The 25977-nt window shown below is 41.4% G+C and overlaps 1 protein-coding gene across 2 annotated transcripts; it reads left to right on the top strand.

The window, feature by feature from the left end:
* The first annotated feature begins 391 nt into the window (after positions 1–391).
* Positions 392–16941, top strand: EDARADD (EDAR associated via death domain). Of its 2 annotated transcripts, none has more exons than XM_086460977.1 (6): positions 392–422; positions 6168–6229; positions 7918–7957; positions 10918–11006; positions 13887–13932; positions 16471–16941. In XM_086460977.1, exons 1-6 carry the CDS (start codon positions 392–394, stop codon positions 16845–16847), a joined length of 645 nt encoding a protein of 214 aa, XP_086317103.1. In that variant the 3' UTR covers positions 16848–16941. The 2 variants fall into 2 exon arrangements, with proteins under 2 accessions (XP_086317103.1, XP_086317102.1); XM_086460976.1 differs by having other exon boundaries at positions 10906–11006.
* The last annotated feature ends 9036 nt before the right edge of the window (positions 16942–25977 follow it).

Genomic DNA, 25977 nt, shown 5'->3' with positions numbered 1-25977 from the left:
CTTGATTTTACATTGCCGAAGAAACCTACTTTGGGTCCGAAGTAGCCTTGCGGGATGAGCCCCAGCACGCACCCTGCGGCTGTGCGCTAACGGGACACAGCGGAGCGCCTCCCGCCCGCAGCCGTTACCCCGCCGTATCCGCGGGAAAGCGGTACCCCCCGCCGGAGAGCGCCGGCTCCCGCCGCGCTCGGCCCCGGCCCACAGCGCTCACTACCCCGGCGGGGCCTCCCTCCGGCGGGGGGCGAGGCGGGGCCCCGCGCCCGGCCCTACCTGCGGCGGGGCTCCGGGCGGGGCGGCGGCAGGAAGGGGGCGGGGCGGCGGGGCGGTGGTTCCGGGCACGTCGGCGGGCGCCGCTCGTTCCTCACGCTGGGACCCCGCCGCCACCCGCCCCATGGCCGCTCCGCAGGACCCGCTGCCCTCAGGTGAGGACGCCGCCGCTGCCGCCGCTGGGAGCCGGGCGGGCGGGGTGCCCCGCGGGGCGGCGGGAGGAGCGGCGGCGGCTCCTCCTGCCGGGCGCCCCCCTCCGCGGGTGCGGGGCAGGCGCGGCGCGGGGTGCGGCCCGCGGCGCCCCGCCGCCCCGCTCCTCTCCCCCCCCTTCCCCGGGCGGGGGTGACCCGCAGCCGCGGCTCACGGGAGCCAGGTGAGCAGCCTCGCCCCCGCCGCGATAAAAAGGGTTTGTTGGTTGCTCCCTTCCCCCTCCGCACACGCTAATTAAGCATGGTAATAATTTATCATGTGCTCTGCTGGTGTGATTTAGTGCAACTTGTCTTGTCAAGCCTGCTCCGGTGTTTAGTGTGTGAGTTAGATGGTGCTTGCTAACAGCACGTGAAAAAGCCATTTTCTTAAAACCCCAGTCTCTGGGTGGTTAGGAGGCTCATGTGCTTTAATTTTCATGCCGAATGGTGCGAATGACTTTGGAGTACCTCATCTCAGGTGTGACATCGTCCCAGTTTTTCTCCTACCTATCTGCTCAGACAGTGACAAAGTTTTGAGTAGTTAACAGTAAACAAAAACGGACAAGTGCTTATGGACTGAGATTTGTCAGAGAACCAACTATTCTAATGTAATTTGCTGTATTTCCTCCTCTTATTCAAATCTAAAATTCATGTGCCTGTGGTCCAAGCACCAATGTTGATTGGGGTTTAATCAGAAGGTTTGTCTCTACGAACATCATTAGCATTAGGGTGATCACTTTGTTTGACTTGTACTGTGTTGTACAGTAATGTGTGTGCCCAGGCTTGGTGTGAAAGAGGTCTTATTATGTGTATGGTGGAACTACATAACTACGGTACACTTCATGGGCTTCTCTCACCACTGGTGGTGTCAAGGCTACTTGCATGGAAAAAACTGTAACAGAGGGTTGACACCTGTAACGTGGTGCTTTGTGAACCCCCTCCCACTCAAAGGTCAAAATGCTGTGGTCTCCAAAACTCACCTTCAGACTTCCTTCCAATGCAAGCAAGAAGAGCAGATGTAGGATTAGAAGTTTGAATGTGTAAGTGTATACCCGTGTATACATCTGCGTATATTTAAAATTGACAAACTGGTCACACAGCATTGCATCACTGTTAGAGTAGCAGCATTGAACAAAGAGAAACGGTGTCGATGGGCACAAGTCTGATGATCCTGTTGCAGATTGGTGATACTGGACAGACTCAGGCAGAACAGCTGTGGCAGCAGTGTGGCTGCTGGGCAGCAGAAAGGAGCCTTGAGAACAACCACCGAACCTGAGTTCCATCTGTCCGGGTCAATTTGCGCGTGCTGATTTATGTCCATCTGAGTCAACTCATGTGTGGTTCCTGGCGGAGGTGTGGGGAAGTAAATGTAGTCCAGTGGCTGTATGCGGTCAGTGGGGAGTGTGGTAATAGTGATTTTTTGAGGGATCCAGATGGTGGTGGTGTCAAGCTGTCTGTCAAAGTAACTATGAAATCAGACGATCTGCACCGAATAGTCAGTCATGTGATACCTATGTTTCCTGTTGGCCTTTCAACAAGCAAAACTGTGGATGTTTTACATTTGAGATAAACAGAGAACTTTCCTCCCTGCTGTTTTCTGCACCTGCTACCAGCTGTATAACATGACCTGCAGAACACTGTGGGAGATACATGTGGGAAAGAGAGGGGCGACATGGCTTTTTAATTGCCTTATTCACAATTAAATATTAAGCCTGTGGTTTTCAGATTATCTGCCTACTATCAGTGGTCAACAAGACCATGGTGAGTCATCCACAGCCTATACGTGGAGCCTTTATTCTTAGGTGCAAATATTCGTACACATACATGCCATTTATAGAAAATGTTGGGACTTGGCAGTGCATAAAAAACATGGAAATTGCTGTTCTTCGTAAAGAACTAGAAAAACAAAAGGGAAGAAATTGAGGTATAGGAAAAGAAACACAGTTTAAAAATGTTTTTCAGAATGGGTACTAAGCAAGAAAGATACAGAGACACAGATTCACAGTAACTTGTTTCTGTGTGAGACCTAGAAAGCAGGAGTCAATTGAAGGTACCATACTGTAACCTCATCACCTCTTGTAGAGTCACCCTGGAGTCTGTGAAGTCCTTATTTCAAGTGCCTATATTCTTGGAGCTTCTCCCTTTTTTTCAGTGCTTCCCTCTGCATTGTGTGAAGTAAATTACCAGTGTCGCAATGTACCTTGGCCGTATCTTGGAGATGTAACAGAAGCCCTTACCATACCTACGGTAGCCACCAAGATTCACCAGGGCATGGACCTTTTGTGGGGTCTGCTTTCATCTACCTCAAGGCTCCTCTTACCTTACAAGGGCAAAAGAAAGATTATTTTTTTTTTTTTTTTAAAATGTATCTAAGAAGCTGTAAGGAGGAGCTGTGAGGCCTCCAGAATAAACAGATCATAAGTTGCATGCTTTGCCACTGGGTTTGTTGAGTCTTTGCTGACAGTGGAGAAACAATGAGACTAGTGTTGCCTGGGCTAGCCTTCTTCTCTGGAGCCTTTCTTTGGTTCCCAGTACCTCCTTCTGTTGCAGCTTTCCTTTGCAGGGTGGGCTTTTCTCTGCCTAAGCTCCCTTTCCAGTTCCTTCGCAGCTTTCCACTACGGTTCCCACTTGGATCCTCCCTTTTTGGCCCTACTCTCATGCTGTGTCTTATGCCAGCTCATTGTACTTTTCATATCCCAGTCTGACTCTCAATCTCTCTGCATTTGAGCTGTGAAGCTTATGGCAGTTTGTGCTGGCCCTTGCCATCAGGGCAGGCTTTATCCAGAAGATTCTGTTAATACCATGTTTCTAGAGCAGGGATTTCATGTTTACCAAAAAGAGCATGTCACAGGAATGCGGGGTTTTGGTTTGGGTTTTTTTCCTCTTCTGTATACGTCTTCCTAAACTTTGTACTGCAGTGTGAACATGCTCATCTGAAATTTCATAGACCTCTGCCTTTTTAAAATGCACAGTGTGTCTTTGTGCAAAGGCTGTGCTGAAGCCCTGCAGATCTGATTGTGTACCTCCTGCCTGGACAATGTGTGTGGTTTTCCTGTGGGCACTAGCACTGAGAAAGGCTCTACCTGGCGTTGCAGAGAGGGGCTGGGCACTGCACCGGACACCCAGGAACTGCTGCTGATGGTACTGCCTCACAGAGGCAGGAGGGAGAATGGCTCTCTCCTATAGCCCCAGGGCTGCTTCTGTCCCACTGCTGCTACCTTTTTTATTTTCAGGCCTGTTTATTTTATTGTGTTGTTTATGCTTTAGAACATACAATCGTTAAAGGACTTTTCCAGCATAAATGTAAGTCCAACCACAAACCCAACACTGCCAAGTCCACCACTAAACCATGTCCCTAAGCACCACATCTACATGTCTTTTAAATACCTCCAGGGATGGTGACTCGACTTTCTCCCTGCCAGGTCTGTTTCAATGCTTGATAACCCTTTCAGTGAGGAAATTTTCCCTAAAATCCAGTCTAGACCTTCCTGGTGCAATTTGAGGCCATTTGCTCTTGTCTTGTTACTTGAGAGAAGAGGCCAACACCCACCTTGCTACAGCCTCTTTTCAGGTAGTTTTAGAGAGCAATAAGGTCTCTTCTCAGCCTCCTTTTCCCCAGACTAAACAACCCCAGTTCCCTCAGCTGCTCCTTGTAAGACTTGTGCTCTAGACCCTTCACCAGCTTTGTTGCCCTTCTGTGGACATCCTCCAGCACCTGAATCACAGAATCACAGCACATTAGGGGTTGAAAGAGACCTCGAAAGATCACCTAGTCCAACCTGCCCTGCCAGAGCAGGACCACCTAGAGTAGGTCGATGTTGTTCTTGCAGTAAGGGGCCCAAAACTGCACACAGGATTCGAGGTGCGGCCTCACCAGTGCCAAGTACAGGGGACAATCACTTCACTACTCCTGCTGGCCACACTGTTGCTGATACAGGCCAGGATGCCATTGGCCTTCTTGGCCACCTGGGCACACTGCCGGCTCATGTTCAGCTGGCTGTCGACCAGCACCCCCAGGTCCTTTTCCACTGGGCAGCTTTCCAGCCACTCACCCCCAAGCCTGTAGCACTGCATGGGGTGGTTGTGACCCAAGTGCAGGACCCAGCACTTGGCCTTGTTGAATCTCACATGATTGGCCGTGGCCTATTGATTCAGCCTGTCCAGATGCCTCTGCAGAGCCTTCCTACCCTCAAGCAGATCAACACTCCCACGCAATTTAGTGTCATCTGCAGACTTACTGAGGGAGCACTCAATCCCCTTGTCCAGATCATTGGTAATGATATCAATCAGAACTGGCGTCAGTACTGAGCCCTGGGGAACCACTTGTGACCAGCTGCCAGCTGGTTTGAACTGCATTCACCCCAACTCATTGGGCCCGGCCATCCTGTCAGTTTTTTACCCAGTGAAGAATGTGCCCATCCAAGCCATGAGCAACCAGTTTCTCCAGGAGAATGCTGTGGGAAATGGTGTCAAAGGCTTTACTAAAGTCCAGGTAGACAGCATCCACAGCCTTTCCCTCATCCACTAAGCGGGTCACCTTGTTGTAGAAGGAGATCAGGTTAGTCGAGCAGGACCTGCCTCTCATAACCCATGCTGACTGGGCCTGATCACCTTTTAGCTTGCTGTTCTATTGTGTTGAGTAGATTTGTGGGAGTAGGTCCCAAAATAAACAATTGTGTTAAATCTGAGTTGGTTAGGATAGTGTCTGTGTAACTTCTGAGTTATTTTGGGGCTCAGTGTTTGTACTGTGCAGTTTGTAATAATTTCTGGGACTGTGTTCTAAATGCACTAAGTGATTTCTATATGTGTGAGAAGGTAATCACCAAATATTCATTCCAATCACCTCTTACTGGTTGCAGCTGAAAGCATTTGATGTATACTTGTAGTAAGTATAAGGACTTTCAGAATGAGAGTATCAAGAATGGAGTGAAAATCCAACCACATAATTTGAAATTCAGTTTTTGAAAACGTGATACTTGTCAACAGAAGAGACTCCTCAAGGAAATGGCAGTTAAATTACAGGAGTGATTTTGAGAATCCTGACTTCTGCATGAGATTTGTTTAAGATTTTCTGTGCCCTTTTGCTTGATACCCCACTATTATTTGTGAGTTTAGCCATTGATGCAGAGGGGTTGACATTTAATGATTCACCTGCAAGTACTTTGAAGATTTTTTTTTATATATACTTTTGATGCTAATAGAATTGAAGGTTATTATTCTATTGTATGCAAATAATTAATGTTTACCTCAAATACATTTTTTATTAGGTTTTGTAGTACAATATGCTGTGTATTATAGTATTAATCTTTGTTGTAGAGGGTATGTTTACTGTTTGAATTACCACTTTGAGGAAAAAGTGGAGTGCTGTCACAAGAATAACAAAACTTACCTTTTAGCGAATTTGCTGGATTTTACTCTTTATTGTGGAATTGCTTTGTGATTTTTATTTTTTTTGACTAAAAATAATTTAGAATTTTCATTTATGTCTATCTTTTGTTAGCTTAGAGTTGGGTTTCCTTGTTGCATGTAGTTTCTCATCTATGTGCTAGTAGCTATGACATTTTCTAGTTTGTCATGTTTTCTTGTGGAAATGTAATTTGACATAATGCATGTAATGGCTGCATAGTTGTGCTTTATCTTGGTCAGACAAAGAATAAAAATACAAATTGCCAGACGGAAGATTAAGGAGTGATAAAGCCTTCTTATTTCCAGCAGATCATGCAGCAAAAGAGCCGGTGGAGGATACAGATCCAAGCACTCTTTCCTTAACAATGGTATGCGTTTCTGGTCTAATAAAATCATCATAGCTCTCTACAGTTATGTAGTGCAGAAGTGAGGTAAAACATTCAAGAATGTTAATCTAAAAAGTGCATATATATAGGGGTTTGCTTATCCATAGGATTGTATAAGCAAATTTTAATTTGATAAGCTCGGGCAATTAAAGTATGAATAGAAATACTAATAGGTACGTAAGCTGAATTGGATGTTATATCAGCTGAGCTGTCTATGGGATAGCCTCTAGAGGCTGCGACAGTATAATTTTTTTCATTTAAAAAATCCAAACCGAAACAACCAAGAAAGATTGGTGCTGTCATTCTTCTGTCTATTTGGGTTGAGGGATAAGAAAACCCATCTAATGCTTAAAATGTCAGTTGTACTAGGTTATTATTCCTTCCCGTATCGACTGTCTGATGAGAAGTTGTGGAAAGGTAAGACCAAGCAGCAGTGCCTTACAGCAGGCATGGATGAACCTAGGGAGAGACTGAACAGCATTATTCAGTGCTTGCTGACAAAGTTAACACCATTTATGACAAGGTTTTGTGTTTTAGGATATTGAACATGCCAGTCTTATGCTAAGACAAAGGTATATCAGGTAAAAGTAATACGAAATTCTGCAAAGTCTTTTAAGACTTTCTCTTTTTAATGTTGCTATGGATAGTTTATTCTGGGGAAAAGTTACAGTGCCGTGTAGCCCAGAGAAGACTGTTGTCTAATGTAGTTATGTAAACAGATTGAAATGCATTGGTTTATTTTATGGATGTCAAGTGTGCAAGCTGTTGCTTTGACTTGGTGTTTTCTTCCCATTTTGATGTTTTGCAACAGGGAGTCAGCAGGAAACTCAAGATTTCACTAGTGCTTTAAATGCAGATCCTTCACTGGGATCCGTTATTGCAGTCTTGTGTACACTCATTTGTGTTAGCAGGTTTTAATGAAGGATACAGACTTTGTGATTGTTTTTGTGGACTGACTAAATTAGATGCTGTGTTTTGCTAAGGAGAGGTTTTTTTAAAAGGTGAGGGAAAGTTGCTATGTCTGAGAATGAAAGTTGTTTATCCCTCTCACTCCCTGAAATTAAGATGTCTTTAATCTGTTTGCTTGGGTACGAGCATCTTTAAAAGCCACACCTACTTTTACGTAAGAGTAGGGGTCATAGGGAAGGAGGTAGATTTCAGGTATAATAGCAAGTTATAAAGTGCCTGGAAATCAACAGCTATCCCCTTAAACTCAGTAATAACAGTTTTCTATCGCATCTTAATCAGCTTTTTAATTTTAGAGCAGAAGGGGAAAATATTTTTTCTTTCAGTACAGTAATATTTCAGTAAAAAAAGCTTGTATCTGCTAAAAGAGCTTTTGAAGTCATCTCTGTTCCTCCTGGTATGCATTAGCTTTTCTAGGTTGTCTTGCTGCTTAAATGCTAAATTTCTGTCCCAATCTCTGCTTTTTCACAAAGCAGCTAAAAATACTGCAGCAAAGCAGCAATCTCTATTACTTTTGCTTGTGTTAATCAGTGGTGTTAGTAGCATCTCAATTCCCACATCAGAAGTGTTACTACATCTGATTGTAGACAGATCAACTAGTAGCAATTTGATGCAACTGTGATTGTGCAATTTTATATACTCTTTTTCCAGTGCGATTACACTCAAAATAACAAACATCTGTGTCTCTTGCCTTTTTGTGACAGACTGAAAAATACCCTGTCCAAGACACAGGAGTACCTAAAGGTAAGTATTGTGAATTCTGTCTATGCAGGTGTCATAGATCTGTGTTGTTACATGCAATGAAACCCATTGGTCTTATCCAACAGATTGAAACACACTTTTTCCTATATGTTTATGCTTTAAATGTAGTGTCGCATTCTCTATTTTTAAGGTCAGTTTGGTGTATATGTAACTTTGGAAATTTCCTTCCAAAGTTTCGTTTTGATCTTAAAAGTCAGTCTAAAACTATCATCATCAGATCTTGGTTCTCAATCTGGAAGGAAAATATAGTGGTGCCATCAAAAAACAGTGTTCAGAGATGGTGGAGACATGATAATGTTAGAAGGTGGCTTTGAAGAGATTACCAGTGCCTTCAGGTTACCAGAAATACAATCCAGAAATACCTTCCCAGTCTCTTGCCTCTGATTGCATTCTCAGCCCTATAACAAATTAACTCTTCATGCTGTCTTTACCTTCAGCAGGTATTAATCCTGTCTGCTTGGGAACCTCATATAGGTCCACTCTGCACAAGCTACAGGCTCTCCTCACTGAAAATGGAGTGAGAGAGTGCAGTTTCTGTATTGCACTGCAGTCAAATACCTGGATTACACAGTGTGAATATCCCCTTTATGGTTTCCTTGACATGTGGGGTGGGGTTTTTTTCTCATCCCGGGCTTCACCGTTGGCTTTTGTCCAGGGAATGCACTGGCAGGGGCTCAGTTGAGCGCTCTGCAGGTAGTGTGTTCTCCATGCTGTGTTGCACAGCAGGTCTGCAGCGGGGACAGACACAGGGAACTATGCAGAAGCTAGTCACAATGGAAACTTTTGCTGAGGAGCGTGAGCGATAATACCACTGGGATTAAAGGAAGTTCAGAGACTGAGGGGCTTGAGGGAGCCAGCCAGAGGAAACTATCATCTTCTTAGAAGTGCTGCTCAGTGGGGAAGGAGAATGTGGGATGAAAATCATTTGAAATCATAAACTACTTTGTGTTTATTTGCAGGCAGGTAGTTTGTTCCTTCAAAATTGTTTATTGTGTTAAGCAATTTCTCTGTAACATTCTTTTCCATGTACTGTTTTTTATTTCACCTGTGACGTTAGTTCACCCTCAAAATTAATTAGATAAATTCCTAAATTTCAGCTTTGTCAAAGTTGTTTGAAATCTGAGATTGCATGTTTTAAATGCATTTAATTTAAAAAGGAAAGCTGAGAGGAAGTAGAAAATTCAGCACTTCCTGTAGAAAGGAAGGAACTTGATTTATTTTTAACTTTAGTTTCTGCTTCCCCTTCCTAAGTGTAAAAAGATGTAAGGACTAATATAGCTTGACATTTCCCCTTTGGAGTCGAAAGTGATAAGAGTACGTCTTAATACTCTGTTAATTTCTGTGATTTAAATTTTTTTCTAAGAATTACTTTCTGTAACTATTTCTGTAAAAATACAGACTTAGAAATATGAATCTGTGAGCTATAAAGCGTTACAGATGTGCAGGTCTGATTCTGTGTAACCCATAATTATGTTTGCTTCAGATTTAATGTTTGAATAGACAGTACATTGGCCTGGGGGAGCAGGCGGAGCTATTCCATTGCTTTTATAGGTTGGTTAATTAATGGACAATTTTGGGGCCATGGATTATTAAAGTTCTTGGCACCCTCTACCAATTATGAGTTAAAGGTGAGTTGAAGGAACTTTTCATCTTGCAGGACTAGGCTTAATGTTTACATCATGTTTTAATTATAATTGGACCACCACTCCAATACGGAACAAATTGCATACATAATGCTTCCACACAAATGAAGTGGAATTTTGATGCCCATACTCTGCATTTTCAGCCAGAAGTTTTTTGTTTTGTTTTTGTTGTCTCTGGACCTACAGTCATAAAGATGATCCTTATTAAACATTTACCCTGCTGGGGGTGGAATACTATTTGTCTTTAAGTTTCAACAGTCTTATAAAACTAGAAAAAGAGGAAAATAATGATTTTGTCTTTTTCTTGCAAGTGTAAGGATGAATTCTTTGATTCAAATAAATTTCTTGAGTGAGATAAGGAAATATGTCTTCTGTAATCTTATGATTCATAAAGATAATAGCTGTTCTTTAATGAAATCTTTCCACTGAACAAACAGGAAATGGAAATGTACCAGCACTACAAACATAGTCACCGCCACGGAGAGTTCTTGAGTGTAAAAGCATGTAGAACATAACCTCTTTTAAGCTCATGTTAGTGGTTGGTCAGCACCTGACCCAGGGGAATTATGCAGATGGTTTGATAATGAGGACCTCGTTAGTTATGCAGAGTGATGAAATTTGTCTGTCTGCACAAGATTCACAAAGGGCTTATGTATCCCTTGTACTCCATTTTGAGGGCTGAAGTTAAGCTTGAAAGGCAAATAGAGTTTGTGCTGTACTGAGGAATGTTGTGCTTTTCAGTTGACTCCCAAGGCAGTTGATGAGCACACTTTGAAATGGATTATTTCAGTGCTTCAGAAAACTCCTGTATAGTACAGAGAAGTAGGATGAGCCTAGTTCACAAAGGGGCAGAATAAAAGATAAATATTTGTGTAGTACATATTTCAACCATTACCATTGTAAGTGTGATAAGAAGAGCAAAGCAAAATTTATAGCAACTTGTGACAGTCGTCTTCAGCCTACATTGAAGTATAGGATCAGTTAATATTCTCAGGTCAGCTCTCTGAAAGAAGAACATGACTCTTACTTCAAAAATAGTGTGGTGTTTGTTGAAAAAACAACTGCTACACTAATATATAATCTCTGCAAGGATTAATTTTCTTTGCAGTCATGCTCTGCATGATTGTTGTAATCTCTGCCGATTCAATATTTGGGGCTTTTAATCCAGCATTTCCCAGTGACTGATCATGATATGGAGTTAAATTTTGTATGCTAGACACTTACATTTTATGCTCAATAGTCTTACTATTTAAATTTGTATTTGGATGGAAGACTAGTGTTTCACAGTCTTTGTCTTAGATGAGGAATACGTAACAGATCAAGTTACATTGGAAATTGCATCTGTGAACATCAAGACCCTTACGTCAGATTCTGGCCTAATCCAACAGGTAAGAAAAAAAGATACCTGAATGTGAAATAAGTTGTTGCTGTTGATTAAATAAGTGTGTTAACAAATAAATGTATTTTCAGACTATATCTGGAGAGCACGGAATTACTCAGTAAAACAGACTAGAAATAGGCTCTCTTTTCAAGAGTTCAATGAAGTGAGCTTTTCCAGAGAAGAGCAAAAGAAAGGTTATTTAATCATTAACGTGTACTTTGTAGTTTAAATAGGTTTTGATTAGTGTGTATATGCTCTGAAGAAGAGCTGACAAACAGTTAAGGCTTTGTCATGCATGCCCTCCCTCTTTCCTGCTGAAAATAGAGCCAGGGCAGAGAATAAGTGAAGAAGTAAGGAATCCTAGGTTTTGGACTCCTTGTGTTTTGCCCTTAGGGAGGCATTTGACTGTTCTGCCTTGACTTTGGGACACTGCTCTTCCCATAGTGGAAACACTCTCCACTGTTGGTGCAATCCTACGTTGCCACAGGGTGGGCAATGCTGAGTGACCCCCATGCTTCATGGTTGCCATCTTTCAAGTGAATGTTGTTTGCTGAATTTCAAATTGATTCTCTTTGGGTTGAGCAGAAAACTTGGAGAAGAGAAATGAATGAGCATTTTCCAGCAAGACGAAGAATTAAAAGGAGTTCCTTATGCCAGAGTCCCAGCTGAATTTCATCAGAAACAAACATGGGTTTGGTATGCATTTCACAGATGATGGAGGTAACGGTGTCATTCCCATCATCAAGAAAAGAGCATTTATTGCCAGCTTACAATCACTATAAAGATCTTTCAGTGTATTAGGGTGTTAATGGTTCTACAGAGCTGGAAAACTTTCTGCTTATCTTCAGACTGTGCGTAGGTTTATGGCTTTGATTAAGACCTGTAGAGGTTGGTTGAATTTTAGTTGTGGGCAAAAAATATTCTTGCTTAATGCCTTCATTTCATGGGGAGTAATGTTACATTGTCTTATTACAATTACAATACAAGAAAATGTTCTTGAATAAACCTGAGTGCATCTGACTTGATAAAAGTGGATAATAACTGATCAGTAAAAATACAAATTTTGAAAACAGATGTATGGCACAGGTAAGTATCCCTGGTTTTCTTTGTGCTTTTTGTAGTACTAGCCACTCTTGTGGTTTTTTTTTTTTTTAATCACAAGACATGAATATAATGACATCTCTTAAAGGCATTTAGGTATTAGCTTTCACAATACAGTTTGAACTTTCGTGGATTGATAAAGTCTGGGAAATGTTACTGAAGCTCAGGACAGCAACTTAGCTACTGCAAACTAAGTGAGCAATATCCACTTTTCCTTTTTTTTTTTTTTTTCCCCTTTTGTTTTCATTTGCTTGTTTATTTATTTTGAAATATCTCTGGGGAGGCTGAGCTCTGATGGGGAGCTCCTCATTCTCCCAGTGAGTTACCCTTCTGGAGGTTTGCTCCTCAGGGCTCAGTAAGAATGTTCTACATTGTTAAGGAATTTGTGGAAATGGAGACAATGAGTATAATCATGATGTCCAGATTTAATTTTTCTTAAACTTTGGGTGCTCACGTGTTGCCATGAAGGCCAAGTTCATGCTTAAAAAGCTCTGTCCAGAGAAAGCTTACCTGGTGCCAGTGGAGAAGTAAACTCCTAGAAGATAATGGCAAGGATTATTCTGTTGCAAGTGGCATATACAGTGTTAGATCTCTCTTGGGCAGACAGCAGAAATTTTATGGAGTGAATTGGTGTTGCGTGTGTGATCTTGCAGTTTTCAGGGAATAAAGAAATGCTGAAAACGGCATGCAAATTTTTCCTTTCCTAACGAAGACTTTTAAATATTTTGGAGATAGTTTACCTTCTTCATAATTGGACTGTGAATGTATGCGTGTTCACCACATGAACTGAAACTGCCTGTATTCTATTTTTAGTGGATATCTTAGAAAAGAAGGTGTAGCAGGTAGGAATAGAATATCTTATTACACTATATTTTTACCCAGTTGTCTTGTGTTTGCATGCACAGCCTGCAAAATGTTAAGAAGCCTGCCGTGATAGTTTTGGAAGAATGATGCAGTACAAAAAATCAACAATACTTTATTGGAGCTATCTAAGGGGAAGATCCCCTTCTGCTTTCATTTTAAGTCCTCAACAGAAGAAAGCTATTTCACCTGGCTCCACACCTGTGTAGCTAAAGTAAGGGCAGCTGCAATTTCCGATGGTCCTAGGATCAAGGTGCTGTCCTTCCAGTTTTCAGACGTTGCTCTCTAAATAATAGAATTGAAATGTTACAACGCATTTTGCAGCCTCAAGCTGCAAAGCAATTTCATTATGTTTAATTAGCAGGCGAAAAGCCACTGAGGGAATGTTTACTTCAAACAGGAGGAGGGTTAGACCTGAGCCAGCAGAAATGTTCAAGTCCACCTGTTGTCTAGAAACCTTCTTATGTGTGTAAAGAAGTTTGTAAAGAAGGCTCCTCCACTTTTCCCAGATCAATGAAACAACCCCTAACTGATGCATGTTACAGGAAAAATTCTTGTTTTTTCATTACAAAGCATTAAAAAAAAAATCTTCTAAATCAAACCTTATTAATTGTTGAATAGCTGTTGAAGGTTTAAGAACAAATTATTCAAAAGATGTAACCCCATAGTGTATCTAATAAAGATGACATTGTTCGATGGATACAACCAACAGGGTGGTTTTGTGAGCCAAAACGTTAAAATGCTGCCTGAAAAGACTGCAGATTGTCAGTAGTTCCTCAAAACCAGATACATTCCCTGTCTGACTCTACATGTAGTTCGGAATTCTTCTAAGTAATCTCCTGCCACATGTAAATTAGCCAAATAGTTATTCTGGTGTTCAAATACATTGTTTTGTTTTGATTTATGTTTGTTTTCTGCTTTGTAGCCAGAAGACAAAGACACACAAAACCATAGTGATGAATCACTTTCAGGTAGTATGTCAGCTTTACTGTTCTACATATTTTATTCCTAAGTTTTCTTTGAAAGTACTTTATTAAAAACTGCTATTTGTCATAACCAAGAACTTCCTGGGTAATTAGTGCTTGTGGAACTCATTTCATTACCAGTGTCATTTACAGCTTCCTTTTTATTCTAAGGGAGTGGTGATGAATAACACAGACCGTACAAAATGTGTAAGTTGGACTTTCCAAATAAATCTAGCACATCCACCTTTGGAAGAAATCTGTAAACAGCTATCAGGAGAGAGCAGAAGCTGGTAGTAGGCTGTGGGGGTTTATCCCATAATGGTATGAGCTCTGCTGGGGATGGGGGTGTGTGTGTGGATGATATACAGCCCTGTTAAGCTAACAGCGAACAACCGAGAATTTCCTGTTAGTAAAGAAGCTTGTCTTATCATGTAGCGTTAGGATCATACAATTAGGTGGGCAGGTCATCATTTGCTCATCTGTATCTAACGCAGGGCATCTTAGAAAAGCAGAATTCTTTATAATGCTTTTGCTAGTCTGCACGCAGTATAGCACAAGAAGCAGGTTGGTTTAGTTTTGTTTACCTATAACTGTGCCCTGTGTTTTCTTTACCCCTTCTTCCCTGCTTCTATTGGAAGATAAAACTTACTCTGGCATCCTTGCAAAGCAGAATAAGATGAAATTCAGATAGGGTGCTCTCCTGCCCTTTGAGCTCAGCCAGAACTTTGATTGGATTACATTAATTTTGCCTTGTTTGTATAACTGGTGTGGGTGAAGCAAGCAAGTTTTGTCTTACTTCAGCAAGAGTTTAGGGTTCACAAGAAGAACAGAATAGTTAACATACATATTTCTGTAGAGAACAGCTGCAAGGCCTGTAGAATACCTGTGAGCAAAGATGTCACCAGAACATGTTTCCCCTTAACAGGGAATCTAAGCATTTGTATGAAGTTATGTGTCTGCAGCAGTGTTGTTGCTGCATGTCCTAACTCGTTGAAAACTTCAGAAGTTGTCTTTGGCCTGCTAAAAAAGCAAGCTAATGAGCAATGTTACAAAAATAACAACAGCTTGTTCTTCCCTTAAAAACAAAAAACACAGTGCATGCAGAAGCTACATTCAGCTCACAATTTTACTGTCTTTCTGAGATTTTCACACAATCTGACAATAATTACTGCAAATTAAAAAAAACCAAACCAAAACAAAACAAAACACCCAAACAACAAAAACCCAACAAAACAACAAACCAAACCCAAAACCCCTCAACCTTAACAGATGATGTTGTCTGTATGAGTAGGTGGCACGAAGTACCAGATTTGCCTTTTGCCAGAGATAGAGTTCAGGTCTCTTAGACCAGCACTCATCTGGCACTTGTAAATTGTGTGTCACCATTTTCTGTTGTTTTTAATCTTGTGCGTAATATCAGTTTTCTTATTGTAGTGTCCCTTTCTCAAAAAGTTTCATCCCAAGTAGGACCAGTTACTTCCCTATTTCAAGCTGTACAGTGAGGCTGCAGGGCAGAAGCTTTAAAAAGTGTTTCTGGGCTGTGTCCATTATCTACTACTCTTTTGAAGGCGGGGAGAAGTTGGTATCTCTAAAAGGAGCGGGGAGGGTTAAGGTCATATCTGCAGTCAAAATGCCCAATGCCCTGCACCACCGCAATGTTAAAGGTCTTGGTGTTAGTGTTTAACTAGAAGTATGACTAGAACTGGTTTCTACATGCTTTTATGGGTTATTAATATATAATATAGTCTGATAGCACCATGTTGTTCACAATGTGCAGTTGTGTGTGGGAGATCTCTAAATGGCAATTTTTGGTATTTGATGCAGATTTTAGCACATACCACCACCTACTTCCAGCAACTTGGTATTTTTATTTTTCTCACACATGTAGGAGTATGCACTTTATTCGTTTCCATAATGTATATTTAAAATAGGCTTGCTTGGTAGAACAGGGACAGTTGTTATTGTAAGAGCCCTTACAAAGCAAAGGAACATTTCCACTTTTTCATTGTGTTAAAGTACTAGATGTTAGTTGTGTTTGCAGCTATCAGCAGAGATTCTCCTGGTGCAAATGTTTCATGTTGTTACGAAGGCAGCAGCTCAGAAGCGCAAAACTTTTTCCTTCGTCCTACAACACGTATATGAGATGCACCAAATGTGCACATAATCCTGATGGTGATGTAAGCAGCGTTTATGGCAGATTCGAGGAAGCGACGTAGTTCCCAAAAAGAAAGAAAAAAGGGGAATATCCCAGCTCACACACTGGATTGAATTGCATGCCTTTTCTCTAAAAGTATAAATACGGTACTTTCAAAATTATTGTCCTTTTGATTATAGCCACTGAGCATAGTGAAAAGAGAAGTCTTAGAAAGTTAATTTCTTGAGTACTTCAAAAGGAAAGGCATTACATGTCACTATTCTGACTTTTTCAGAAATGATTCGTGGGAGCATAATACTCTTCAACCCTTTTTGCTTTTAACTTTCTGTTCCCACTGAAACCACAGCAACAGATCCTAACTTCTCCCCATCTAATGGTTTTCACTGCAGATCTGAAGAAAACCTGCAAGGAAAATGGCACCTGCTCCTTGTGCTTATTCCGTGCACCGACCATCAGTGACATGCTCAATGATGAGGACTTGTTGTACGCAGTGAGGCTAAAGCTGGATCCCTGCCACCCAACGGTGAAAAACTGGAGAAATTTAGCCAGCAAGTGGGGGATGACTTATGATGAATTGTGTTTCCTTGAACAGAAGCCCCAAAGTCCCACCTTGGAGTTCTTGCTACGGAATAGCGACCGAACTGTGGAGCAGCTGATTGATCTCTGTAAATTTTATAAGAGAATTGATGTTGTGAAAGTGCTGCTGAAATGGGTGGAGGAGGAATGGCCCAAGAGAGGGAACAGAACTTACCAGAATGACTTCTAGGTCAAAGAAAGTTGTTAGTCCATACTGGGACTGCTGTTGTTAGTTAGTTAGAAAGTTGTTGGTCTGCTGGGACTAGCTGCCACTAGTACATGGGAAGTTTCCCTTGCAAGAGAGAGAGCGCCTGTACTGACGGTTGGTATACTGTGTAAGCTTTACGTACTGCATACACCTATGTGTGTTCTGTGTCCTCAGAGTTGCAAAGATAACCTTCCAAAAACGGGTGGAGTAATAATGCAGGTTGAGTTCTTGAGTCTGCAGATGGCTTCAGTTTCTTTGCTGCTGTTCGTAGGCTTTGTAAGCAGAAGAGGAATGAAAAGCCAGACCACTGGTTTTACTGCAGCGGTTGTGAACCATGTCAGTTGCGTGCTCTTGTTATTGGGAAAGCCACAATTAGAAGGCAAGTCTCTTGGCCTTTCTGGCAACCCTTCCACAGTTTTATATGTTCTACCTAGTTGAAGATGAGGGGTTGTTTTTTTTTTTCTTTTTTAAAAAAGTATTTTTAAAGCTTTATGATACTGTTTTCAGCACAGGAACACCTCAGTGTTCCAAGCAGTAGTTTGGATTTGCATATTACAATTAATTCAATGTTTCAACATCACATTCAGGCAAATTAAGCTTTAAATCTCTTTTATAAACAAGGATAGATGTTAAACAAAATAATTATTTGCATACTACTACATCATAGGGCATATATTTGTTATAGAAGAAATCATGCAATTCAGACTTTCTAGCCCATAACCACTAGGGACCAAAAAAACCCCAATTAAAATGCTTTATATTAAAATTGCTTTCCAAAGTTTTGAAGACACTGTTTATCTCAAGTGCCTCTCACTTTGCAGTGTGAGGTGATGGCTAATGCCTCACCCACAGTATATCCTTAGTATTGAATGTAACTTCCCTTTTCACAGGCTGTGTGTGGTTTTCTGTACATATCTGTGGGTTGACCTACTTTCTGTCCCCCACCAAAGTAGTGGCACACTTGCGTGAAACATTGATTAAACCCACTCTAATGGGAAATTAACAGGTGAATTCATCTACAGTCCAGATAGATGATTATTATAGCATTTATAGACTGATGTTTCTCAAAGAATTTTGATACTCTGAATTACACCGTTTATATTTGAAGTATTTTAGAAATTGGTCTTTTTCTTACCATTCTTCTGTGTTCTAACGTTTTAAAGAAACTCCTGAAAAATCAGTATAAATACAATGTATAAAGTACTTATAGCTATAATGCCACACACAAAAATGTTGAAACTTAAAAATACTTCTAGTTGTAACCCTTACTAAAAGCATCTCAGACAATACTAGTATGTACATAGCTGTATATACCAAAGCACTGGTGAACAGTATGTCAAGATGTGGGGCAAAACTAGAATGGGGTACAAGTTCATGCACTGTTTACTTTTCTTGAGTAGAAATTGCTAGGAATTAGTAGCAAAGCTGAGGGAAGTCTAATGCTGTATACTGATTTTCTTACTGTAAGAGAATGAAAAGGGACCTCTAGTAATACTATACTATAGATACTGAGTAATATCGTTACAGAGGAGCTAGAAGGAAAGACTAACATTTTCAATATCAGGCAGTAGTTCTGGGGTGACACAAATTAGCTTTATTTTAGTGACTTCAAGAAGCTGAAGATCTAGTTTCAAGGTGAAAAGACTGACCTAAATTTGAGGTTTGATTTTTTTTTTTTTTTCTTTTTTTAAAAGCTTGTGGAAGACTGGAATTTTTAATAACTTTTTTTAACCATTTCTCAAAAAAGCTGCTACTCTTTAGAACAGTTAAGTTTTCTAGCCATATTGTAAAGAGGAAATTGTACTGCTGTATCTTATTGGCGCCGCAGTTCAAATGTTTCATGGTCCTCTTCTAGGTACAGGGTGTTCCCGATCGATGTCTGTCAACTCTAACTTTTGCAAATAAACTTCTCTCTTTAGTTAGGAGCTCTAGAATTGGCTTTGAGGACTTCTGCTGTGGCTGGGCTGCCTGCTATTTTCAATTCCTACTGTGGCATCCGCTGCATATGTGCAAATAGCTCGTGATGTAGCTTGTCTAACATAATTCCCATACTTTGGGCCTGCTATGTGCATCATTTAGGATCATGTGTCTATGTGTTGAGTTGTTGTTCTGAGTGATGAGTGCTGGCATGTATGCCAACAGCTTTTCTCTCCCATAATGTACCACAGCTATATGTCTGTGGTATTATAGTATGCTCTGCTTTGGTAGATCCAGTCCAGCAAGGAGCTGGAGCCCTCGCCTAAGACTCATGATGGGAATATGAAATGATACAGCAGCATTTCTGAATCAAGATGTTCAACTGAAGTCTACATGTTTTCCTGTTTTCTGGCTAAAACTTGTAAAATTTTGAAGAAACACTGTTGTCTTTTGGAAGTGAGTTCTGATCTCTTGAAGCTCTTGAAAAGTCTATGTCAGCTGCAAGGATTCATGTCTCATGGAAATAAAGCCACTTCTGAGAGTTTGTGGGTGGATTCTGTATAGATTCAGCACTGAAGGTTGAAAATGTTAGCCTTAAACTTCATCACACACTGGATTACTCATTAGAATACTTGAAATACTGTTTTCCTCTTTGTATGGCATGAACTGAGATGTACACACTATTTTTTAGTTATATCTGTTTACAAGATACTGGGTCTGAGCGTTCAGTTTATTCTTATATCTACTGTTACAATTATACTATTTTTAGAAGGAATATAGATTGTCGATGTTTGACTTTATTGTATTTGTTTTTATTACAGCTAGGAAAACAGCTGTTTTCCTTCTCACCAGTCACCTTGGAACCACTGAACTATCAACTAGTTGTGCTGTGTAAAAAACATCTTGTATGCAAGATTCATGGCATCATAAAGCACCTATGTTTGCAACAAATACTGCTGTTCAAGAAAGGAAGATGCACTTTTAAAAATCTTTTCCATATGAAAAATGAGTTAATTTTGGTAAGATGATGAACAAAGACGTTTATCTAGAAATTTGCAGTGAAGTTACTAACTACAGAGGTATGAAACCTACACTGAGTGAACTCTTCCTTAATTAATAACTAATCTGATAATGAAGGTTAGAGAATCACATGGACACTAGACTACCAGTTTTGTTCCATTATCTCTTCTCCTATTCCCATATGAGACCCACCTTCCCTTTAGGGATTTCCAGTTCTTTGGCTGCCATCTCTGAGCCTGCAGGATAATCAGTGGCCCTTCCCATCCACTTTAGCTTCTACAAAGATGTCCAAACCACTGTATTCTTTCATTCCTGCAGCTTTATCTAAGGCACAATGAGCCCAATAACTGTTCTTCAACAGCAAAGGTGCAGTCCTGTGCTCCAAGAGCCCCTAGTTTTGCTGTGAGGTCAACTCTGGGGCATCCCCAACAAAACGGCGACAGTTTTCCAGTTACCTTACTAGCTGTATGCAGTTCCCTTTGATCTGTGGAGAGGAATGCAAGATGGGCGTGGGGCTGTCCTTTGGAAGCCTGCTGTAAAGGATAGGGTATTCAGCATGGCCCCAGGTGCTTACTTGGAAGTAAGTTGTACAGAAACTCTAAACCATACTTCTTCCTGAATCACTACTGAATAATGGAGAGCTGCAGCTCAGTCTGGGCAGTGCTTTGTGCAAGAGACTGCATATTTTTCACTCTCAAACTGACTGCCTCCCACAGTTCCAAGTCAAGCTGTTAGCAAGTGGAAAAAAATGTAAATTCTGCCTTATGGTGGTTTAATTTAGGGTAATGCTGTTGACTTGTGGCCAGACATAGTTGGAAATTATTTGTCAGACAGCAGAATTGTTTAAACAAGGTCAAAGAAAGTGCATGGCATTTATAATAATTTAAAGAGCAGCCTACTTCTGTAATATTTGGAGCATATCGTGTACTTCTGTCCATTGAGGAAAAGCAATTAGTTATTCAAACTAATTTCAGTATATCTTTTAAGTCTTTGGACAGTAGTGCAGAGCACCATTAAATGAGAACTTGGGTTTGTTGCCTGTTTTGACAGAAAAGGGCTTTTCCTATCCCCTGAGCTCAGCTAGTCCTGATGGCGTGGCTATGGTCAGTTGTTGGCCTTAGCTGGGTAGGGAAGGTATGGATCTACTGGTCAGACAAGCTGAACATGAGCAGCACTAAGAAAAATTTATTTTGGAAGGTGGAGTCTGTAGTATTTGTTTGCTTGTACCTTGGCCAAGGACTGGGACTGACTCCATCTTACAAGAAGCTGATGGCAAAAAGGAGTTGACAGACATCTGAAAGGCTTGCCTGTACCCTCGGGGCGGGGGTCAGGGGGGGTGGGGTGTGGCAATTAAACAGCCGGGCAGACTTAGAGTTAGTTTCATCTCTGTATTTTACCTTTGTAAAATGGTTCTTGATTTCAAAGGCAGGTCGTTGGGGTAAATGTATATTTGTTACTGTGGTAATGGGAGTTGCATGAGAGTCTTGAATGTGAGAAAGAGCAGTGCAAGTCTTGTTAGGATGGGATCAGCATGATTGGCTTTGGCCTTTTTGAACTCCAACGTGAAAGAGTATCAGTGTGTTGGGTTTGCTCAGGCTTTGTTTACTGACCTTCACAGTGCTATGAAGATGAGAATTAAAATTGGAGAAGAGATAGGAAAGAAGTAGCTTCTGTCAGAAATAATTAATAAGAAGTAATGTCTATAGTGTTAACTTTCCTTTGATGTATGTACAGAAATAGTTTCGTTGACTGAAAATTGTAGTTATTTACAGCTATGTCTTTCAACTTTTTTTGAGAAAATTCCAGAAACACGGCCAAATGTCTTAGTAACTTGGAGAATAAATGTGTTCCGTGTATCTGTGTACAGCGTGAGATAGATATGCAACTTGATGTATCCACATGAAGGTTTTTTTTTTTTTATTGTGAGTTTGCTGCAAAATTTCCAAATATTTAGTTTGGGAATGCTTTTTGTCTCCAAAAACAACCGAAGTTTCATGTTGTTGGTGACATGAAACACATTTACACCAGCAAAAAGTTTCTTAACCAGGAGAGACAGGATAAAAGAAAGGGGCACCCAAATCCTTACACTAGCAATAATCTATCTTGAGTCTAAGCAGAAGGGTTTTGTTTCTTGTTTGTGCCCGATATATGTGAGCTTCCCCTACTCCTCTCAAGCTTCAGCTCATTCACAATCCTGTAAATAGTTTATTAAATTTTTTTTGGTCCTAATTTACTTTCGTTTCTAGTTTCTCTGAAGCTGAGGAGCTCACCGACTCAAAGGTCTGTTAAAAGCCTATTCCCCTCTAGCTATCGGAGATCACCTGCCATCTCGTGCTGAGAGGTGATGCTACAGCCTTCTCGTTTCTCCCTTGAAAATGCAGCAGCGCTGGGGGCGAGTGAGCTCACCTGTAACTGCAGACGCTCACCAGGGAGATCCAAAGGCAACTGCAATGAGGATAGTGGTGTAGCTAAGGTGGGACGGCGTGGTCCTAGGGATCTTGGGTTTCGTCACAGCGTCTAGTTTGAAGGACATCACTGCCGACTCAAGCAGGACTCAGGAACAACCACAAAACCATAGATGAAATGCAAAAAGTAGATTTATTCTCGTTACCTTGCGATCCGGGGCACCTCCGCAGCACCACCTGGGCAGAGGCATGTAAGCGGGGACGCAGGCACTGCAGAGCTCGGTTCTGCTCGTGAGCAAAAAGCTGACAACCCTGCTGCTTTTTGCCTGTTCTAACAGGGACTTTTTTCAGGCTTATTTTTCCACTGAGCTTTGATCTTTCCCACAGTAGGGCAGGAATCTCAACTGTGTTTGATAAGGTGCTTTCGAGTCCATCACAGGCCTACGTTATCTGAACACAAATGTTCTACTTGTCAAACACACAGAACTAAACAGCAATTAGTGTGATATACGTGTGTTTTGACACCCCAGCTGCAAGTGACTTGAGCGTGTTTACAATCCTCCTTGCCAATCTTCCGTTATTCTCCCACAATCACACAGGGGTTTTTTTTGCACAGATGCGTGATGTTCCTTGGTTTTTATCTCCCTAGGTAGGTGGGGACTGAGGCACTATGTTTGTGCAGACTGTGGCACAATCATCTTGGGGCTGGGGGGGCAGACAGGGCAGGCATAGGCACAGATTTGCTCTAGTATCTAATGCATCTGTTGTAAATGGCGAAGTGATCCTGACTGTTTTCAGAATCCCAGAGCATGGTGTCACTGATTTAAGAAAGAAGGGGTGAGTATGTTTTAAGGGTTATATGGCCTGTAATTTGTTTTCAAAAGGACCAGCAACTTCTCTGTAACTTGTTTGTCCTTTGGCCCTCATATCTAATCTGTGTCCTGTTTGCTCTTATGCTTCTCTTCAACATTTTGCTTTAAAAGGCAGGCATTGCAACAAAAAAAAGAGACTACTTACTAGTTTCTGAAGTAGAAGTAGCATTTTAGGCTTTTGAATGGGTAAGCCCATTAAAAAAGAAAAAGGTTTTATTTTGTTCCCTGTGATTTGTAAGATTTATGCATTTAGGCTTTAAACTGAAAACTGGAAGAGCTGAATGATCACTGGAGCGTATTGACATATCAAGAAAGAGTTATGGAAGGCCACTGATTAACTTGGAACTAAATAACAGCTAAACTAGCTGTTAACAGCTGTCAATGGAAATCTTTAATGTTGGTGTACCAAGAAGTGGTAACTCATGTCCACTTCGAATCTAAAGCCTTTCAAAGAGTCTAGGGGAATAATTTCCATCAGAATATACTGTAATACACAAGCAGCTCCACTAAAGCTATGGAAGACACAGCAATGTCAGGCTTTTGAGATCATATGAAGCCTTTACACATCAAATTTTTGCTGTAAAGTGTGCTGGAGGCTTTACCCCTGTGGCCTGTAGTACTGTATTAACTAGGGGAAGAAATTACAGTTACTCTGGTACCACACATCAATATAAAAAAGATTGTCTGAGAGTAACTTCCTCTGGGCACTAGTAGCCTACTTTGATTGCCTCACTGCAAAGCTAGATAAAGTGTGTATCCATCAGCTTTGGGTGAGGACAAACAAACTTGTCAAAATCCACATTTTTTTAATCTGTTACTGGCCTGTTAAGGACTCTTGATGAGACCTGTGGAGGGCCATTGAGGTTATTAATATTGAATCATCGTAGTGGTGCGTTACCAAATAAGCAGTATTTACAGTGGGGAGAAGCTTCTTGTTCTGGACAGGATTTTTTTTTGCAGGATATTCAGACAGTGATTTATTAAAATATACTACATGCTGACACGGATTGCTGTGGAGGCCCAAAAATAGTGTCATTGACCTAAAAATGAAATCGGGAAAATTAATGGTCTGCTTATTCAGTAAGATGATGCAGTTGTAACCTCTGGCTCAGAAAGTCCTAAATGGCTGACGGTCAGTAGCTGAGTGCGTTGTGCTGTGTGCTTGCCTCAGTTCTCGCTCTGCTCCTCTAGGCAGCTTGTGATGGCCACTGTCTGTAATGGTTGTGGGTGCGTGACCCTTTGACTTGATGTGGTACAGCCAGTTTTGTCTCTACAAAAGGCAAAGCAGCCTCTTACCTAAGGGGAAGAATGGTGTTTTGAATTGTGGAGAGGAGAGCTGAACAAAAAGGGATCTGTGAGAGGTTTTGAAATGTGTTTATTTGTGTGACGTCTAGGGACTACTCTTTTTTTAAAATAGCTCAGCATTAATTGGTGGAAATTTTATAGTTGGAACTGTGTATAAAATATTGAGCCACGTATCACTATGTCTGCTGTTACCCTAATCTTGGGCAATGACTTGCTGCTCTGAGAGGTACTCTGGGAAGCAAGGACAGGGGGTCTGCTTAAGAAGTCTCCTCTGAGGAAGCATGATAGCATGTCATCATGTACTTTGTGGCACTCTGCTGAAAAGTGGGAGGAACTGGAGGGCAGGAGCAGATAGCCAAGTGGCAGCAGCTAGCTAAGGCAGGTAGCACAGCCAGAGCCCTGCTGGAGTGACTCACAAAAGACAGAGGAGCTTGTAATGCTGCTGGGTCTGGTGCAGTCTGGATGCAGCCCTGCTGCCCAGCAGGGAAGGCACCAGCCTGTGCTTTGGAGAAGTGTAGGTGTAAGATGAGGCGTTTACTGCTCTGTTGGTTGTGCTCTTCTTTTTCTGCCCAATAAGATGGTATTTGTTAAGCCACCTGACTGAATATGTGAGAAGGGGTTAAAAAAAGTGCCTGGTCATCAGTTTAGTTCAATTTTCTCAGGTTTCTGGGAGGGCTTTAACTGTTACTGGCATGGCCTGTGCTGCTGTCAGAAGCTTACACTGAAGCATGATACAATTATACAGGTGATTGTAACAAACTATATAAAGTCTGGTTTTGCCGACAGCAGACTCAGCAAGGACAATATTTATCTAAACTAAAAATTCATTGTCACTATTAGACTCAGTCACATAGATCCAAAAGCTCTGTGTAAAATGGTGCTAGACATCATCAGCCTGCCCTAATTACTGGGTTGTGGCCTGATGCTGCTGCTGAAGTGTTAAGTCCGTCTCTTCTCCATACTGGAAAGGGAAAACAGAATGTAAATGGAAAGCTAAATCTGTAAAAGATCATGTTTCAGTTTTTAATAAGATGAATCTAAGCAGTTCTTTGTACCCAAGAGGGAGTATGAAAGATTTGGAGATCACCTAATTATCACTGAAAATAAGCAGGAGGTTCCTAAAGGCTGTACTCAGTAGTGCTGGTCGGGTATGGTGGCAGCTGCTGCACTGCTGGTGCCTTGTGACTGTATTCCTCTCCCAGTTCTTGAGGCTGGGGCAGGGAAGGCAGGTAAAATTTCTTAGAGGTAACAGGGTCCTCCCTCAAATGCTACCTTTTGGCCAAGAATAGCTGCTAAATTTGCTTCAGCCGAAGTTGTCTGCCTCTGTCTTGACAAAGCACTTTCATTTCCCCAGCAAGCGAAATTCCACTGGAACACCGGAAGTTGGACTGTGCTGACAGGGTAACCCACAGTCCCAGCAACGGTTGTGTGCAAGTCGAATTGTAGCTTTAAAAGCAAAAGCCAGAATTAAGACTTGGACCATGGAGCTAAGGGAAGACTTTGTATTTGCCTTCATGGTTTGGGGGCTGAAACAGGGATTTTCCTGAAAGTTTCATAAACTGCCAATGACTCAGCTTTCAAAGAGGTGACCAG

This window comes from Leptosomus discolor, chromosome 2 (genome assembly GCF_034619465.1).
Source record: "Leptosomus discolor isolate bLepDis1 chromosome 2, bLepDis1.hap2, whole genome shotgun sequence".
NCBI lineage: Eukaryota > Metazoa > Chordata > Aves > Leptosomiformes > Leptosomidae > Leptosomus > Leptosomus discolor.
This window is presented reverse-complemented; position numbering and strand designations above follow the sequence as displayed.

Excerpts from the sequence above, each read along its gene's own strand:
- EDARADD (XM_086460976.1), top strand. The coding sequence starts at position 392 with ATGGCCGCTCCGCAGGACCCGCTGCCCTCAG. Across the intron at positions 6,230-7,917 it reads GCACTCTTTCCTTAACAATG|ACTGAAAAATACCCTGTCCA; the intron begins GTATGCGTTTCT and ends TTTTTGTGACAG. Across the intron at positions 11,007-13,886 it reads ATTCTGGCCTAATCCAACAG|CCAGAAGACAAAGACACACA; the intron begins GTAAGAAAAAAA and ends TCTGCTTTGTAG.